Genomic DNA, 19179 nt, shown 5'->3' with positions numbered 1-19179 from the left:
GGCAGGGGCGCTGTTGGACGTAATTTCGCTACCCTGACATAGAACTGAGCCAGGTAGAACCGTTCTGACCTCTAAACTCTGATAGCAACTTATTTAATGCAATGCCAGTGGTGGAAAGTAACTAAGCGCATTTACTCAACTACTGTACTTAAGTGCAATTCTGAGGTACTTGTACTTTACTTGAATATTTAATTGTATGCTATGTTATATTTCTACTCTACTACATTTCAGAGGCAAATTGTACCTTTTTTACTTACATTTATTTGACAGCTTTAGATACTAGATACTTTGCAGATTAATATTTTACATGCAAAAGTTATGATCAGTTTTTAAAATATGGTACATTGTTTTCATAGATTGATTCACTGATTTAAATACACAAAATTATACTGTAGCACATAGTTAAAATTAACTCCAGGAAAATAGTGCTGCTTATATGTTAATGCATCTGTAATAATCATTATATATAATTTATATTTATAATTAAACACTGAAAGGGGCCATTCTGCCTAATGGGTACTTTAACGTTTGATATAGGCTCTGATTATAGCCTACTTCTGTACTAAAGTAAAATTTTAAATGCAGGGCTTTTACTTGTAATAGAATATTTTTACATTGTGATATTGCTACTTTTACTTAAGTAAATTATCTAAATACTTCTTCCACCACTGTTCACTGCGTAGCTATGGTTACTCGAAGAACTTAAATCTATACCAGTGGAATTAAGCGCTTGTTTTAGGAATTGGTATCACAGTATTGATAAATGTTTTTAGATATAACCGGTACCAGTACTGTATTTTTAATTACACTGCCAGTATAATGTTACTCAAGATCAGGATGCTGCAGTGGTGAAAAGTAGTTGAGTAAAGTACATTTACAGTTACAGTTACAAGTTACTTTGCAGGTTAAGATTTTAAAAACACCTAAAGTACAACGCTTTGTTATACAGTAAATTAAATCACCCAACAGTAAATAAAATAGGTACAAGTAGCCCCACTGCAACTAGCTACAACATTAAAATGCTACTTACATATTAATGCATCAATAATAATAATCCAATAATATAATATAGAATAATGTAACACTGACAAACAAATTTTTTCCTGCATAGTGAGTAGCCTACTTTTACTTACATACTTTGAGTACATTTTGTTGATAATACTTCTGTACTGTACTAATTTGAATACAGGATTTTTACACGTAATGGTCTATAGTCTTTGTACATTGTGGTATTGCTAATTTAACTTTAAAAATCTAAATACTTCTTTCACCACTGGTAAACTAGGAGCCTGACGATGCGCTACGTTTGTCGCTTCTATGCGTTGTAGTTCTATAAACGTGCTACACGCCGCACGGCTTCGGCGTGATCGCACGTATTCTCTCGCTCTGTATTATTGCTCAGAAACCAGCCACCATGGGGAGTTAAGGGGATAGTCGACGGGTTATTTTCGTTAATATTTAATATCAGAAAGCTATCCATATGCTGCGTTTTGGAGTACACAGTTCGCGCCAGTATCCCCAATGCAGCGGATTACGGGGATCGGGCTTTCAGAGACGGTAGGACAGACACTTTTGTGGAAAACACGGGACGTTAACGTACCTAGCTAAGCTAGCCAGCTAACAAGCTAACCAAAACTAGCTAACACACCAAGCTAGCTGGCGCTGCAGCCAGCAGAGTGGAAAACGTGCCCTCGCTTTCTTGTTTTGTTTGATCTTAGATCGGATCATTTGTTGGCGTTTAGCAGTAGGAAAGTTGGCGTTGCTTCTGTACGAGTTTGCTTGGCACGAATAAATGTTCAAAGTACGCTTGCGTTGAAGTGTTTTTGCATGCAGGCCCGTCTTGTGTGGTTGTAGAGTTTGTTTCTGTACCCATCCCCCACCGTCTTTGCAGGCCAAGATGAATGAGATTCTCACTTCAAAGCACTGGCATTGGTGGTGGCATTGCTGTGAGGCTAGCTAGCTGTCTTAGCTTGTTAACATTAGTTGGTTATTTAGGATATGATGTCTAGCTACACGAAGTGTGAGCTTTGCTTTGTCAGCCCTAGTTTTTAAGCTAGCTGTTAAAATGACGACAAAAACTTAATGGTGAACTTCAGCTTGGAAATGTACTCACAGGGCATTACATTGTTTTTATTCAGACTTGAGTCTGACTGTATTAATAACACATAATCCTAAAATGTATTTGTAAGCAAGCTTACATTCCAAGTTAGCATTCTAGCAATATTTCAGTTTTTGTGATAATATTGTCATTCTCAACCACACTTGTCTATATCCTGCTCTATTCTGTTTTATATATCCGTTATGCTCATCATCTCATGTGGTTGCTTCTTAATACTGCTATATATATGTGTTTGTGTGTGTGTGTGTGTGTATGAATACATAAAGGTGTAAAGGGGGTTGAGAGATGAGTCAGTCATCTTTATCATCTTAGTAATAATGTTTATTTCCTTTGTGTCAACTCCCACTGCTACAGCTAACCAATTCTATTGTTTCCTTTATAGGGTGAATTGTTTGCCAGCAAAATCATTGCTAGAGGGGAAGATCTGACCTCTGCCTTGTGCAATCAAAGACATGAGTGTTGTCAGAGAATTACATGGGATTGGGTACAGGGGCGGTGGTGGGGTTGTGGCCTCTCTGAGCGGCCCTACCCACTTTACCGAGGATGCTCCGCGACCCCCAGTTCCTGGTGAGGAGGGATCTGATGTGGACCCCCCAGTCCAGTCAGCCAACACCCGTCCGATCACCCTTTCCCAAACCTTTGGCTATCTCCCGTCATCCTCATCATCTAAAATGGGGGATCCATCAAGTTACACACCCTCCTCATCGTCTGCGACTCCGCGTCGCCCTGATCTGGACTTGGGGTATGAACCGGAGGGCTCAGCTTCACCAACTCCACCGTACCTGAAGTGGGCAGAGTCACTTCACTCTCTCCTAGATGACCAGGAAGGCATCCAGCTGTTCCGAAACTTCCTGTGCCAGGAAGGGTGTGCAGACCTTCTCGACTTCTGGTTTGCTTGCTCGGGGTTCAGGAAGACCAGCCAGGAGAAGAAGGCAAAGCTGGCCAAGGCCATCTACAGGAAGTACATTGTAGACGGAAGTGGGATTGTCTCAAGGCAGATCAAAGCAGCCACCAAGAGCTTCATCAGAGACTGTGTGGGAAGGCCGCATCCAGACCCTGCCATGTTTGAACAGGTAATTAAAACACTAATTTATTGTTCGTAGCGCTTCCTAATAAGAGCAATGCATGTTGGATTACACAGGCCATTGAAAGATCTCACAGGCTGTATTTTGTCCATCTCAGTTCTTTGAAATGGTCAGGTTCAGCCAGGCTAAGGGATTGGAATTTTAGGTAAGGTACTTAGGTTTAAGTATCAGCTAATGCAAAACAGCATTGCTGTGATTACTGGCAGGATACAGCAACTGAAACTGAATTGTGCCTGTTGAGAAAATAATATGTGACACCCAAAAAGTATCACAATTGGCTTTGATGGAAGCGCTGTCTGCAGACTGGTGCTGAGAATTTTAGTATTTTTTTCTCATACAACTTTAATAACTTCTCCCCAGTACACAGTTGGGGGCCAAGTGTTTTTGGCCTACGCCTTTTGAAGCTATCGTAGTTCATTTGTACGTCAATGTTTACTTCTGTATTTGAGTAACTTGACAGCCACGTCTGCTTCCACCAAGACTGGTGTAGCAGGTCTAGAAGTTGTAGAGTATATTTATGCCAAACATGCCAAATTGAATTTCATTTGTAGCATAGAGTATGTTTGTGTATGTATTGATTTACTATGGAAGATTAATCACATTGATTGGAAGGTTAGTCATATTTGCAGAATAGATGCTGCACAACACTTGTAGCAGGCTTAAGGCTTGTGATGGACCTGTCAGCAACATTCAGTACTGCTCCACTGAAGAGACTTTTTAGGGGGCAGGAACTATGGCCCAGGAACTAAAACTGGACCTGGGTTTCTGCAGTCAAAATTGAGTTATAGTACCTGAGTACCTCAAAAGGTTCCTGGGTTCCTGAACATGCTCCTGTGGCCGTAAAGGACTGTTACAGCCTTGTAGTAAAATTTTAAATAGTATTTCAAAATATGTGACAAAGAAAGGATGCGACTGTAGTTCCACACACGTCACTGCCACAATTATATGTTTTCTTGTGTTTTTCTGCTCTAGTAAGTAAACCACAACAAAGGACCAAATCAAGTTAAGTTTAGGTTTCAGGTTTTCCGCCCACCTGTGCCCTCTTTCGCCCCTGATCTTTTTCATCCTTTCTATCTTCATTGCTCTTTTTTTGATACGATGTGGGTCTCCTGAATGTGTGTTCAGACGACGTACATATGAGACTGCTATCACAAGTCTTGTTAACAGAGACTTGAGTCTCCGACTGTAGTTCTTTACACATCACCGCCAAACAACAATTTTATCAGACTGACATTACATAATTACCATAATTCATTGTTAGTTTTCTCTGCAGCCAACCTCTTCCTGCACTTTTTCTTGCTTTCTATTCTCTTGCTGTTGTTTAGAAGATTCTGGGAGTCGGTTAAATGTATGTATGTATATGAATTTCCTTCTCTAGTTAAAACACCAAAGCACAGTACTGTCCGACTTGGATTCAAACCTGGTTATGAGAACCACATCGAGTGATTGACATTGACCGATTGACATTGACCTTTGTGTGGGCATAACACACCTCTCTGTGTCAGTCTGGATTGAGTATTAGACTAGCTAGGTGGTTTACATAAATGTGGGTTTTACCCTGTGTCGTGTGTTGGTCTGGGGTGGGTATTAGTTTGCTATATCATAGTTACCTGTGTTCACATTTATTTCAGACGAGAAGCAGTGTTGGAATTGTGTTTAGCTTAAGTCAAGAGAAAAGTTGCGAGCCAAGAGCAAGGTCAAAACCTTTCAGACCATTAGTCTTTGCTTCAGTCATTTGTACCAACTCTGAGTCCAGATATGTGACCACTGTGTTTATTTGTTCCAGGCCCAGACAGAGATCCAGGCGATGATGGAAGAAAACACCTACCCTTTGTTTCTTAAGTCAGATCTGTACCTGGAGTACACACGGACAGGAGGAGAGAGCCCCAAGCCTAACCCCAGTGATCAGAGCCCTTCATCGGGTCCAGCCAAGCCTGTACCTGGGTACTTACCCACACTTGCTGAGGATGAGGAGTGGAGGTGAGATGATGCACAACTAATGTCATATATTGCACAGGATCCATGCCTGTCATCTGGAATAATTCAACAATAAATTCCACTGACTTTTCTGAGCGCAACACTAACAAAACTTGAAAACATTCTCATAGCTTGCGAAATAATTTAATGTTTCTGATGTTTGACTAACAGATCTAATTTAATCTGATCTTAGGTGTGGAGGAGTGAGGGAGGTGGAGGAAGAGAAAGATGAGGAGGAGTGTGGAGACACACCAGCTGGTAGACTGACTCATAGCCTGCTGATGCAGACAGCACCGCAGAGAGCCTCAACCAACAGGAGGAGGCCGGACAGCAGGGAGTACAGGTGTGTGTGTGTGTGTGTGTGTCTGTCTGTCTGTCTCAAGGTTCTTGGATTGACTGTGATGTTTTAGAGTTTATATTATTTCCCATCATGATGGGTGTGACATTGAAATATTTTTTATATCATAATCAGATTTCCACGGTCATTAAACCAACATTGGTAATGATACCAATAATTGCCCTTTCATTTTTAATACCACCATATGTACACCAGTGGAGGTTACCCATTTTACCCATGCAACTCACAAATCTGCTAATTTCCATTGCTTTTTAATATATTTGGCTTTTTCCTATACATACTATGTCAAATAGAACAAAAATATACAAGTACATTTCATCATAGGCCTTTTTTATCTGCTTGAACAATGGTTGACTTGTTAAACCTATTTTAAAGCTAAGCATGCATTGTTTTCTGGTCATAGACGTTGTATTTAATGTAATGGAAAATGCATGGATTACTTCTAGCTTTATGCTGACCCTTGTGTGTGCATGAATGTGTACATGTATCAACATTTTAATGTGAGCTCACTACATTATAATCTCTCCACTCAACCGCAGGCCGTGGCGGGAGCCGGTAAACCCATACTACGCAAACATGGGCTATGCTCGTGCTCCAGCAACCAGTGCCAATGACAGTGAACAGCAGAGCATGTCGAGTGATGCAGACACACTGTCACTGACCGACAGCAGTGTGTAAGTACACACAGATGAACCCAGAATTACTGCATATATTTATTAATTGATTAACTCCTTCATTAATTGGCTGGATTTAAACATTTAATGACAACACTGGTTTTCAGGATGAATGAGCTGTTCAGATCTGTGATTGATTGTTGTTTATCTGTGTCTTTGTGTGCAGAGATGGTATTCCTCCATACAGATATCGGAAGCAGCATCGTAAAGAGATGCATGAAAGTGCCAAAGCCAATGGACGCGTGCCCCTACCTCATATACCTGTGAGTTATACAGACACAACTCATTTAGCCTCATATCAGATTTGCTAATGATTTACATGTTACATTTACTAAAATGGCAGCTGAATTTTAGCAGCAGATGTATAGGAATTTGTGGCATGTAATTTTTGTGCTTGTGTCGATACACAGCGCACGTACCGCATGCCAAAGGACATCCACGTAGAGCCTGAGAGGTTTGCAGCAGAGCTCATCAGCAGGCTGGAGACGGTTCTCAGAGAGAGAGAGGCTCAGGAAAGACTCGAAGAGAGGCTGAAGAGAGTACGACTGGTGAGTGTATTACTTGATGTGATGTGATTCTGACACTGAGTTAAGCTGTAATTCATTCCAGTTATTCACACAGTGTTGATGTTGTTGTTTCCTCAGAAATACTTGGTGAATTATAAGTGAAATTCGCCGTTAATTTGAGAACTTTTACAGTTTATCTTTTTAGTAATGGGAAACTGTATGGTGTGGTCGGTATATCGGCTCACAGTGAGTTCAGCAGCCATGCAAGAGAGGCACCGATGGTGCGCTAGGATATTGTAACTGAACTATGGCCAGGATGCACAGTTTTATTTCTTTGACGGTGTGGAAATCTGATGTGTCAGGTGCCAGGTGTATTTTAAAAAAAAAAAAAAAAAAAAAAAAAAAAACCATAAACATAAGCACGTGACAAAAAACAGTGCTATTCAAAATATCACTCCCTTCTCCAAACATCCAACATTCGGCCGAAACTAGCTACTCAGATATTGTTGTCAATATATGTTTAAATTATGTTTCACTTTGTTTATGTTGGGCTGCCAAAGTATTTTTTTTTAATCTACCACTAAGGTAAACAAAAATTTCATGTACAAAATTAAAAAAATGGCTACTGTACTTTTGCTGTTGTGCAACTGGATCTGTTGATATGTTCTGTCTAAACACTATTGGAACACAAAAGCTAACTGGGGGTTATGGATCCACCAAAAGGGCTACTTGGTGGAAATCATTATTTTGAAATTTTGAAAAACTCAGTTCTAAATGTCATGAGCACATAGTAATTTGTCCATGCAGCTTAATAATGAATTCTGTCAAAATAACACATGTTGTAGTGTTTATTGTTTTTCCTCCATGGGGGAAAAAAACTGTAAGTTTTAAATTAGATAGACACAGCGTGTTCAGCTAGATTTAACCATAGGCTGTTAAACTGTCACAGTGATGTTTAATGAAGTCTCTTTTATTTTTAATAAAGTACCTAATAGATGGCATTATTTGTCTGAAATTTAATAGCACATACAAGTTTGGTAGGGGCATTTATTCATTGTATTTCTCCTTGTCCTTGTCATGTCTAATTGGAGATAAATATTTGTTTTCTTCTCCTAACAGGAAGAAGAGGGGGACGATGCTGACATCTCCGTGACAACCTCCATGTCTTCTCATAGCATACCACTCCCCCTCCCCTCATCGTTTCCACCTCTCTACGGCGCCCGTTATTCAGAGACCACTGCTAACACGGCTACAGTCACCACTTATGGCGGCCTGGTTGCCATGGAAGATTCCCATGACGACGACCCGGAATCTATTTTGGATGAGCATGTACAGCGTGTGATGAAAACGCCGGGCTGCCAGTCGCCAGGGGCAACCAACAGCACCTTAGGGGGAGGGGGTCGACATACGCCTCCCAAATCATCACGTTCACCTGACGGGGGGATCGGCCCGCCTCACTACCCCCCACACCGAGGGGGAGGTCACAGTCTGCCTGCTGCTGGGGTCAAAGGTAAGAGGCTGTGGAGGGGAGGGAGACAGGGGGGTGAAAGGGTGAGAGATTGGAGAGACTGAACTCTCAAACACACTGGACGCGTACGATGTGCATAAAAACATCCACCCCTGTTGTTTTCTGTGTAAACCAACCCGGCATGCCAGTGTTGGTGGACATGTCGCAGTTCTCGGAAAGCTTGGTCACATGATTGGCACATCCCGACTATTGTACCGTTAACTCCTTCACTTGTCAGATGATAGCACATCATCATCGGTGGTCTTGTAGCTGTCAAAGTGAACAATGTATCTGTATTTTTCTTATTGTGAACAATAAGAAAAATATTATTTTATTTATTTTATTTTCCGACTTTATTTATTTTCTGACTTCTCTGCCCTGTCTGTGGCACTTATTCCCAAGCCCACTGGTTCCTACTGAAGATGTAAATATATATCTGTGACCCATTTTTATTTTTATTTTTTTAAATGCTCAGTAATTTCCTAAAACTGCTGGGCACTGTAGTTTTTGGTGAATGTCACTCAAACAGGAGGAAATGGTGCTTGTTGGGCACTATTTTCAGCGGTGGATGAATAGACATTTTGGTGTGTGTGCGCTATCAGGCTCTGGACAATACTTGTTAGGATCAATTCATTGCTGGTTTTGGTCTTTTCATGGGATTTGTTGACTGAGACAATTATAGAATATCACCAGCCTTGTACTCAAAAGTAGAGAAAAAGACCTCGACATGCCACAGTCCTGGCTTTATAAAGATTACATTATAAACATTTCCTGGTGAGCAATAGCTGGAGAGATTGGCTCTTCAGGTGTAGAAAGATGTGAGATAACACAAAAAAAGAGACCTGAATCCAGGGCACCATTTCGAATTTAATTTATGTTCTTTATATTATGCTTCAAATGCTGTGTGGATATTTTTCACATGCCAACGCAGGCTTCAAATGAAGCTGCAGTAGTAGTGTTTCTTTTATTTTGTTCTTTTACTTGAGTGTAGGATGTATTGAAGAGAGGCTAGTATGTCACTAACAAGTCTGGCTGTTCTGTCTCAGGTATGCATCACCACAAGCAGCTGTATCACCACAGAGGAAGAGAAGGGCAGGAGGAGGCGGGCTCTAGGTCTCAGGCCAGCTTCCTGTGGAACGGAGACCCAGCCAACCAGTACGCAGGGAGAAGTCGTAACTACGCTGACGGGGCTGGAGCAAGCACGCATGAGGGCATGGGTTACAGGTAGGCTAGTGTGGTTGTATGTGCTGATATTTGATAGGTCTACAGCAAACTGTACGTACTGTCTTTCATTCAGATGACCTCAACTGGTTTGCATATGTTGTTACATGTTCGTTCTGCAGTAGTAAAGGCAGCACGCTATCACGGCGAGGTTGTAAGAAGGCATCAGAGACATCAGGCAAAGGTGATGACAGTGGACGTGGCATGGAGGCCCAGGTACTTCATGAGGATCTGGAGAGAAACCAGAAGATCCTGCAGTGGATGATGGAAGGAGACAGACAAAGGAAGAGCACACATGGGTGAGTAATATTACGTGTATTACTATTGATTAATACTTTAAGATATTTTTAGAAATGAATTGAATTTGTTTATTTTATTTAAAATATTTTATTAAGGTTGTAATGATTTACAAGTTCAAACTGATGTGCTATATTTATTCAAGCAGTGTATCAGGCTAAAGGTAGCTGTAAACATGCAGGACAATAGAGGCCTCACTAGTCAATAAACTCAAAGCATCAATTAAACCTATAATAACCCATTTATTTATTTATGTGGTGCTTTGGGGCCAGCAGAAACAAGCTGTAAAATCTCACAAAAAAATGCGCACACCTCCACATGTGCCTGCCAAAAAGCTGTTCTCAATGGGGGCAACACTCTCTTCTGTAGATTTTTAGTCAAGTCCTTTGATATTTATCGTGTCTCCCTCCCTTTTGCTTTTCCAGCGGTAGCACCAGTAGCTCCAGGAGGACGGGAACCAGCAGCGAGTCACCACGTCCAACTTCAGTGGAGCGACCTGGAGCTGTGCACCCCTGGGTCTCGGCCCAGCTGCGTAACAACCCTTCTTCAGTGTCCCCCGCCATCCCCAACTCATCGTCCGCCCAGGTCCAGCCCTCACACCCTTTCATCCAGGACCCCGCTATGCCCCCCAACCCGGCTCCCAACCCCCTCACGCAGCTGGAGGAGGCTAGGAGGAGGCTGGAGGAGGAGAGGAGGAGGAACGCACTACAGCAGGCCAAGCAGAGGTAGGTGTCAAGTCAGTTTTAGTTGTATAGCCCAAAATCACATCTTTGCCTCAGAGGGCTTTATCTTGTGTCTGTTTGCATATCTTCTTATTGAGTGTTTTGACGTGGATCTTGCTTTCTCTAAAGGCATAAGTCTGGTAAGCGCCAAGTGTGTGAGAACATGACGGTCGCTTACTACTTTTGTGGAGAGCCAATCCCATACCGAACATCAGTCAAAGGCCGGGTGGTGACTTTAGGCCAGTTCAAGGAGCTGCTTACCAAAAAGGGCCATTACAGGTGAGAACATCTCGTGTATTTATTGAAATTTATAGTGTGGGTGGGAATGTCACATTTTAAAGAAACCATTGTTTGGCTCTGTAATAATGGAGTTTGTCTGTTGTTGTTTTTGTTTTTTTTCTTTTGCAGGTTCTACTTCAAGAAAGTGAGCGACGAGTTTGACTGCGGTGTCGTGTTTGAGGAGGTTCGTGACGATGACGCCATCTTGCCTATTTTCGAGGAGAAGATCATCGGGAAGGTGGAGAAAGTTGACTGAAATTTGGGAACAGGAAGATGACAGAATTGCAAAAAGATCATTTGGGGGAAAAAAAAGGAGATGGGAAGAGAACATTTGGTTTGGATGGAAATTCAGCTGTGAGAAAACGAACGAAAGAAAGTAGAAAGATGGAAGGAGCAATGTGTGACAGAAGGGAGATTGCGCTGCATGGTCGAAGTTCGAGTATTAAGGAGGTGGAATATTTGGATATTGGCATCATGCCTGGATCAAACCCACATACAGCAAAGAAGCTTGGCCAGATGAAACAGCGGAGTAAAGGAACATAAATTATTTCACCTGTCTTGTCTCCACTGTGGATATTCGAGGAGCGCTGTTAAAATCTGATGTCTGACCAGTCTTCCACTTCCACTGCGATAGATGGGAAAGGGTGAGGGGACTGCTGGAAAGAGAGAGGATAAAGTAGTCTTCCACTTCTGCTCTGGAGGAGTCTGTCCTCCGCAGACCATTACGATGCTGCTACATTACCACGGAAACTCTTCAATCGGTGCTCGGGACAGTAAAGAAAGCAGTTTTGTTCCATTCGGGTGTCTCACTGCCTTTTGCTGTCTCTGTTCCTCATCAGCTGGTGACAAGGGGAGAGGACAGAGGATTTTGAGGAGTGGAACTTTAGCCTGCTTCTCCTCTCGTTGACTTCATAACCTCAAAACAGAAACTCTCTCACCCTTGATTCCTAGGTGTCTTGTAGTGATATCTCACAACATGTTCAGACAACAGTTCTCCACACAACTTGTTTACCAAAGCTACATATTTTTGATAAGACAAGTATCCTAGCTACTTGTTTCATTTTATTTGAATTGTGTATGTACAAGGCAGGTACTATTACTTATTAATGCAGCCTAATTTCGTTATATCTCAACTTAATGTTGTATTATTGTGTATGTTTTGAAGCTAGTTCATTAGTCATTTCAGGGCAGCCATTTTTTTCTCCTATAATACATCCCTACACCTCAATTCTGTACTGTTTACCTTTTGAGTGTGCAGTTCTGTTGGCAGTTCTGTTCGCATGCGCAATGGATTTTAATTATAGGATTGCTTTTTTTCCACCCTCAAAAATTATCATGAAAAATAAGAGCGCACACTAAAGGTGTGCCATCTTTGGCCACAGTATCTGTTTTTAATAGGTCACACTGTCCCCTCATGTATGTCATATTTTTTTGCTATATTGAGAGCTTGCGTACGTAACTCCAAACTCAGTCTAGGTACCTGCCTGCCTGCCTGCCTGGCCAGTGCCATCACTATCTAGAATGCTTATTCTGAAGCGTAGTGAGTGTGGAAGCCTGTGTCATGTATGCCTGAACTCAGCCAAAGAGCATATCGTGCGTCCTGTATGCCTACATGCGTGTGTCTGTGCAGTACAAGTCCACAAGTCTCAAATGTATTTCTTCATCATGAGCAGAAGGGAATCTTCTTCCTCATGCAGATTCCTGAACTTCAATCATTGTAGCTTAACACTGAGTTAAAAATCTGCAGCTTATCTTAAAAGAACAGTTGGACATATTGGGAAATGTGCTTATTCGCGTTCTTGCCGAGAGTTAGGTGAGAAAATTGATACCGCTCTCGTGTGTACAGCAAATATAAAGCTACAGCAGCAGTTGTTAGCTTAGCTTAGCATAAAGACTGGAAACGGGGAAACGGCTGCCCTAGCTTTAATATGAATTAAGCAAACTAGGGCTGCAACTGCTGAATGTTTTTATTATCAATTAATCTGCCAATTATGTTCTTGATTAATCGATTGGTCTATAAAATGTCATCCCATCACAACCCAAGGTGATGTCTTAAAATTGTTTTGTCCAACCAAATATTTTGAAACATCAAGATTTTTGGTTTACTATCACATAAGAATGCACGATTTAGAAAGTGGAACCAGTCTGTTGGGCATTTTTGCATGATTAGTGCTTTTAATCGATTTACCAAAAATGTAACCAGTTATTTATACCAGTTATATCGATTGTCTCATCAATTAATTTAAGTTTCAGCTCTAAAACAAAATAGATAAAACGTTTTAATTAGTGAGCCTTAAAGGTGCTGGTAGGTAGTTTTTATTTTTCAGAGCCAGGCTAGCTGTTTCCCTCTGTTTCCAGTCTTTATGCCAAGCTAGGCTAACCAGCTGGTGGCTGTAGCTCCATATTTAACGCACAGACATGAGAGTGGTATCAATCTAGCTCTCGGCAAGAAAGCGAATTGTAAAAGCGTATTTTAAAAAATGTTAAACTGTTTCTTTGAACTCCTCACATCAGTACAGTAATGCAGTAAGGCCTTCAGGCCAGAATATCATAAAGCACCGTGCAGACAGAGCACTGATCACACACCAGCTACGTAAGCTGAATGTAATTTGACTTTTTTAAACTTACCCGCTATGTCCTCAAAGGAAATCTCTTCACTGGTCACGTCATCATGTCTGTTTTCAGTATTGAGCTCAAACTGTTGGCCTGATTGAGTGTTTTGTGTTATCTATGCTGGTAGTTAATTGAATGTGTTCATCAAACAAAGAGGTCCTACTGTACGTCGTGCAGGATTGTCAAATACAATTTGTCCTGGGTTTCTGCCCAGTAAAGGAAACATAGGATCGGAAAACATATTTGTCCTTACTTCAACCCATTATGCCTTCGATATGAAATAAAAAATTTAGATATGTATTTGTTTATAAAAAATGTAATTTTAATAATCACCAAGCATGTTCTTTATAAGGAATGTTTTCCTGATGAGTTGAATTATCTGTTTTGTTTTAATGTTTATGTGAAAACTGCTATGGCCCTCTGATATATTTTATCTGTTTTGTTAGAAAGAACGCCCAGGGACAGTTGAATGACAGCATTTGCTAAGAGATGTTTCTTGTGATTATGATTCGATAGACAAAACAAACAACTGCGTCTGTTGTGTTGTCAATTTGTGTGAAACACAGTGCCTTTCTCATGTTATCTTCCGAAATATCTTTATTGAACCAATCCGTGCTTTTAATGTAAGTTTTTATTTTCAGTCAGTCCTGTTGTATTTTTAGCTGCAGTCATGCTTGCTCACTTCTGTTCTGATAGATCGTCTGCTGTAAATATGTACATTATCATTTCATATGTCTTCAGACCTGCACCACATGTCCATGGTGTTTCTGTTTTTCAAAGGTAAACGCCAAGATGTCACTGTGCTGGTTCCACTTGTACATTTCTTTTAAAAAGGTACTTCATAATAAAGATGTTGAATAAACACTTCCTCTCTTTTATTGTTCAGGTATCATTCTCTGTGTTCACCTAATTGTCCTTATTGATTTGCCCTAAAACATAATACTGCACATGCCTTTTAACCCTTTCTTTTTGCCATAAATTAAGATGATGCTTCCTGGCATTTTTAAACAACATAAGCCTTTTTCAAAGCAAACATTTTAACTTGTCATTGTAGGAAAAGCACAGGTGTTACTAATAACATTAACAATGGATCTGTTTTATTCAAGTTTCCCAGTAAGCTGTGACAGTGAGCCAGCATGAACAATACCAGGATCCTGAAACTGAAGCAGCTAAATGGAATTCAGCCATCATTAATTTAATTATTTACACCTTTTCTTACTGTGACATGTCAAATTAAATATTTTCCAAAATCTGTAAATACTCTTGTACATGGTCAGGATCTGTGGTGAAGTACATTTACTCAGGTGCTGTGTTTATGTACAGTTTTGAGGTTCTTGTACTAGTATTTCCATTTTCTGCTACATTCTGTTTACTTCACTACAATTCAGAGATTGTTGATGAATATTGTACTTTTTACTCTGCTACATTAAATTGGCAGCTATAGTTACTAGTTACTTTGCAGAAGATGATTTCCTAAAATAAAAACATGATCAACTTATAAAATCCAATGCATTGTTGTAGATTACATCACTCAGTAATATATATGAAGCAGTTAAATTGGCTCCAAATTGACAAACTACCAGCATGCGCATGTAACATTAAAATGCTATGTGGTAATGCTTAATTATTTGACTATTCCTTCTTAGTAGTGAGGACTAAGTAATGAGTACTTTTGATATTTTCAGTATATTTTGCTGTTAATACTTATGTACTTTTACTGTAAAAATAGTAGATGCTGAAGTTAAAAGGGCTGATGATTTTGACCAAACAATCCCAATTTAGGGTCCACTTAATAACTTTTTGCGGAGCTGTACTTGAACGCCACCTTGTGGATTTTGTTTTTCTGAAAAGACGTACAACGTGAGGTTAAAGTTGAAATATGACGCAATCACGTACACGGAGACGCACTAGTTGGAAAACGTAGTTGGAGGAAGCACTTTGTAAACAAGTTTTTCTTAATTCATTATCGCAGTTATCATACCTTTAAAGAACACCAGTACGCGAATAATCTCTCTTTAATACCCGGTGAATTTATGAGCCCGGAACGACCACACAAGCTGCTAGCTAGCTGTTGTTAAGCTAGCATGTTAGCTGGCTGACAGTGTTAGCCCAGTTGGTGGCATGTTATGGATCCGTTAAGTATAGTTGCGGATGAAGTGGCTTTGGAGGGACTGGACGGAATAACTATTCCCTCTCTGTGGATACGACTAGAAAATAGACAGCCCAAGTTTCCCCTCAAGCTCGACGACTGCACCAAAGAGCACATCTGGAAGTCACTTATCAGCAACACCGACCTGAAATTCTATCAACTCCCACAGGAGAGAGACGATGTTGTGCTGTTTGACAGGTGAGTTTATCATTCTGCTCATCATGAAATGCTCAGTTCAACACAATTTTGTAATAAAATAATTAAATGCTAGTTCCCTTCTTACCCCCGAACAATGCCCTGGTTATTTAAGATAATCCACAGACCACACTGTAAACATTTTTAACGTTAGTGGGTCTATTTTCTCCCAGAAAAACACACTCAGTTGCCAGTTTGAGGTCCACCCAGCTAAAACTAATGCCGTCTGATACAACAGCCCTGCAATGAATCCTACCTTAATGAAGGTTATGTTACGTTTTTGTTAAATCTGTTTCAGAGATGTGTTTATTTAACTTCATGGTCATTTTGGAGGCTGCAGTTCAGGAACTGAGTACAAGTACTGTACTTGAGTATTTCCATTATTATACTCCACTACATTTCAGAGGGCAATATTGTAGTCCACTACAATTATTTGACAGCTGTAGTTACTAGTTACTTTACAACTATAGATTTGACATACAAAACATATGAAGAACTTTTAAAACATGATCATTGTAAAAAAAAAAAATAATAAATATATATATATATATATATATATATATATATATATATATATATATATATATATATTAAATTATATACAAATTTTGCTTAAACGATCAGTCAGTTATTCAGTTAGTTGATTCGTTAATTACCAAAAAATAATCAGCAACTGTTTTGATAACTGATTAATTGTTTAGGTCAAGAAAAAATGCCTGAAACATTTCATGGTTTCGGCTTCTCAAATGTGACAAATTGCTGCTTTTCCTTGTCTTAAATTGCAGTGAACTGAATCATTTTGATGTTTGGACTGTTGGTCGAACAAATCAAGACATTTGAAGGTGTCACTTTGAGCTCTGTTTAATTGTGACTATAATATAGAATAAATGGATTGATCAATGAAATAACCAGCAGAGTAATCCATACACACTCACCGGGGCCAGAGTACTTTAAGAACATTTTCCTTATAATACTTTTGTACTTTTACTCAAGTAACATATTCAATGTAGGACTTTTACTTGTAATGGAGTATTTACATAGTGTGGTATTAGTACTTTTACTTAAATAAAGAGTCTGAATACTTCCTCGACCACTGCTGCAGTTTGTGCTGCTCTTCAATTGTATTGCGTTATACCAAGAGGGGTTTCTAATATTTTGTCCACCCTCATTTGAATGACGAGAACAAAAAAAACCATAAGCACTTCTCAGTAGTGGAAAGGCAGCTGAGTGTAGTTCTCTCAAAAGCAACGGCTGTTGCTGTTAAGTTTTTCAAATTTCGTTTTCGATGTCTAAATACCTCGAGGAGTATTTATGTAATTTAGTTAATAATAATAATAAGTTATAATAGTTGAAGTGATCCTTTAAAAAACAACATTTAGCTAGTTCCTGGTTTGCCACCAAAAAGTGTATACTATTAGAAAGATACACTATTTCACCAAAAGTATGTGGACAAACACTTGTGTCCTTTGTCCAGGGTTGTTTTTCAAGGTTTGTGTTCCCATTGTAGGAAAATCTAAAAGTGGCAGTTAAGAGATTTAGTATTATTCTTCGATAAAGTTGGGGACTTGCAAGAAACAGATTAAGAAAAATTAAGAAATGTTGGGTGATAAGGTCTTTGAGGCCTGTAAGGCCAGGCTTTATCTCCAAACATCAGTGGCCGACCTCACTAATGCTCGTATGGCTGAATGGGAGCAAATCCCTGTAGCCAGCTTCCAAAATCTTGTGGGAAACCTTCCCAAAATTGTTTTTTTGTCATGTTGTTTGTTTGTTTTTATTTTTACTACCATTTTACATAAACTTCAGTTTGCACACTTGCAGATGTGGGAACTGGGAACATTAGAGAGTTCCTATTAAAGTTCAAGAAATATGTTAAATCATCGTACTTTGTAGGATATTTCGTATTTTCTGCATGTCTCTTTGTATTAGTTTGGATGCCCTGACTTAGATTTTGTGTTTGTGTGCATGTGTGTGTTTTCAGGTTTAAAGACATTGACCCAGAAACAGGAATTGAGACAACACAGAGGTTTTCTGACACACGGAAAGACGTCTACCCGGTCCATATTATTCTAGAAAACAAGGATGGGATACAGGGCTCGTGTGCACTCTACAAAGTGAGGACAGACGTCACTAAGCATGTCCGCTCCAAGTCCCTCACCCCATTAGTCAACTTGGAGGAGGCTTTGGAAAGGTTTGTAGAGTTTGTTTGATAATATATACATTTATTCAACAGAGTGACTGTTTTCAAACCACACACTGACTACATGAACAATCAAAAGGATGAAAAGTATTGTTTTTGGATTATAAATTTTCACTTTCTTTTTTACTTCAAAACTATAGATAAGACCACAAAAGTTTTTCAGTTAATTGAATTTTAGAAAAATTTTGATAAAAGCTCTAAAATGTTTTGGGTGAAAAATGTAATCTAAGTTTAGTGTAACTGCACATTTGTTGTATGTTTCACATTTTCCTTCTTCTTTCTAACCCGCACCTCCTCAGATATGGCCGAAAGCTTGTTGTCGTTGCGTCTCAGACCCTGCGTTTCAGGACCCTGATTGGTATTGAAAGCGATCCTGATTTGAAACTCAACGACGACTCTTACTGTGTGTTGGAACGAGTGGGCCGAGCTCGATGGCAAGGAGAGTTACAAAGGGATCTGCACGGATGCTCTTTCAAGTAGGAGACACGTACACACTCATTTAGCACAGTGTTGTTGCTACTGTGTGTTTACTCTGTGTTACAAGCTGCGGTTTAGATGTCCACTGTGTAACAGCCAGTGTGGCATTTCAACAGGATTGATGCTCGAAAGCTGCACTACATGAGGAAGTCTCTTGTGAGACATGGACTCATCAGCATGCAGTCTCATGTCACACGACTGAAGTCAGGACAACAGCAGCACTCCATTCTTCTGCTGCTCAAACGCTTCTATGTTAACAGGTCTGTTTATGGTCTGTGTACTCTTTTTTTCCTTTTTCTCAACACTGTTCTGCTGTTGTGCATAGAAAAGGGAGACAGGAATAACCTACTATACTCCTATTGCAATCTCTCTCTAATTTGTGTTAAGTGAAGGCTCGGGTTGGGTTTCAAATAGCTCTAGAGATAATAATGTTGGTCTCATGGTCCATCAGTCCACCACTTTGATCCAGACTGAAATATCTTAATTATTTGATGGATTGCAATGAAACTTTGCACAGGCATTCATGGTTCCCAGAAGCCTAATGTTGATCCCTTGACTTTTCCTCTACCGCCACCATGAGGTTCACATTTGTGGTTTGGAGTGAAATGTCTTGACAACTGTTGGATGGATTGCCATGAAATTTGGTTCAGACATAATGTCCCCTGAGGATGAATTTTAATAACTTTGGTGGGCCCTTAACTTTTCATCTAGCGCCATCATCTGGTCAAATGACCAGATATTTGTCCAATACTTTCGTTTATGACCAAATACCTGCAAAACTAATGAACGTTGGCATCAAATGT

General features: G+C 39.9%; 2 protein-coding genes across 3 annotated transcripts in view; both read left to right on the top strand.

Annotated features, from left to right (window-relative positions):
• Positions 1-1359: 1359 nt before the first annotated feature.
• On the top strand, positions 1360-14220 carry LOC122873422 (axin-1-like). Of its 2 annotated transcripts, none has more exons than XM_044190107.1 (13): positions 1360-1557; positions 2502-3192; positions 4991-5184; positions 5375-5524; positions 6079-6213; positions 6380-6476; positions 6624-6761; positions 7839-8229; positions 9273-9450; positions 9573-9746; positions 10170-10469; positions 10596-10745; positions 10875-14220. In XM_044190107.1, exons 2-13 carry the CDS (start codon positions 2572-2574, stop codon positions 10999-11001), a joined length of 2655 nt encoding a protein of 884 aa, XP_044046042.1. In that variant the 5' UTR covers positions 1360-1557; positions 2502-2571; the 3' UTR covers positions 11002-14220. The 2 variants fall into 2 exon arrangements, with proteins under 2 accessions (XP_044046042.1, XP_044046041.1); XM_044190106.1 differs by having other exon boundaries at positions 1362-1557; positions 9570-9746.
• Positions 14221-15234: 1014 nt separating this feature from the next.
• LOC122872193 (general transcription factor 3C polypeptide 1) overlaps positions 15235-19179 on the top strand; it is a 35659-nt gene continuing 31714 nt past the window's right edge. Inside the window, exons 1-4 of the mRNA XM_044188089.1 lie at positions 15235-15705; positions 17681-17890; positions 18199-18375; positions 18493-18636. Of these exons, the coding sequence (XP_044044024.1) occupies positions 15485-15705; positions 17681-17890; positions 18199-18375; positions 18493-18636 (752 nt within the window). The 5' untranslated portion in view covers positions 15235-15484. The remainder of the gene's footprint in view (positions 15706-17680; positions 17891-18198; positions 18376-18492; positions 18637-19179) is intronic.

The sequence above is a fragment of the Siniperca chuatsi genome, linkage group LG3, assembly GCF_020085105.1.
Source record: "Siniperca chuatsi isolate FFG_IHB_CAS linkage group LG3, ASM2008510v1, whole genome shotgun sequence".
NCBI lineage: Eukaryota > Metazoa > Chordata > Actinopteri > Centrarchiformes > Sinipercidae > Siniperca > Siniperca chuatsi.
The sequence above is the reverse complement of the archived record's forward strand: the minus strand, read 5'-3'. Positions and strand labels throughout refer to the sequence as shown.

Excerpts from the sequence above, each read along its gene's own strand:
- LOC122873422 (XM_044190106.1), top strand. The coding sequence starts at position 2,572 with ATGAGTGTTGTCAGAGAATTACATGGGATTGGGTACAGGGGCGGTGGT. Across the intron at positions 5,525-6,078 it reads CCGGACAGCAGGGAGTACAG|GCCGTGGCGGGAGCCGGTAA; the intron begins GTGTGTGTGTGT and ends ACTCAACCGCAG. Across the intron at positions 6,214-6,379 it reads TCACTGACCGACAGCAGTGT|AGATGGTATTCCTCCATACA; the intron begins GTAAGTACACAC and ends CTTTGTGTGCAG.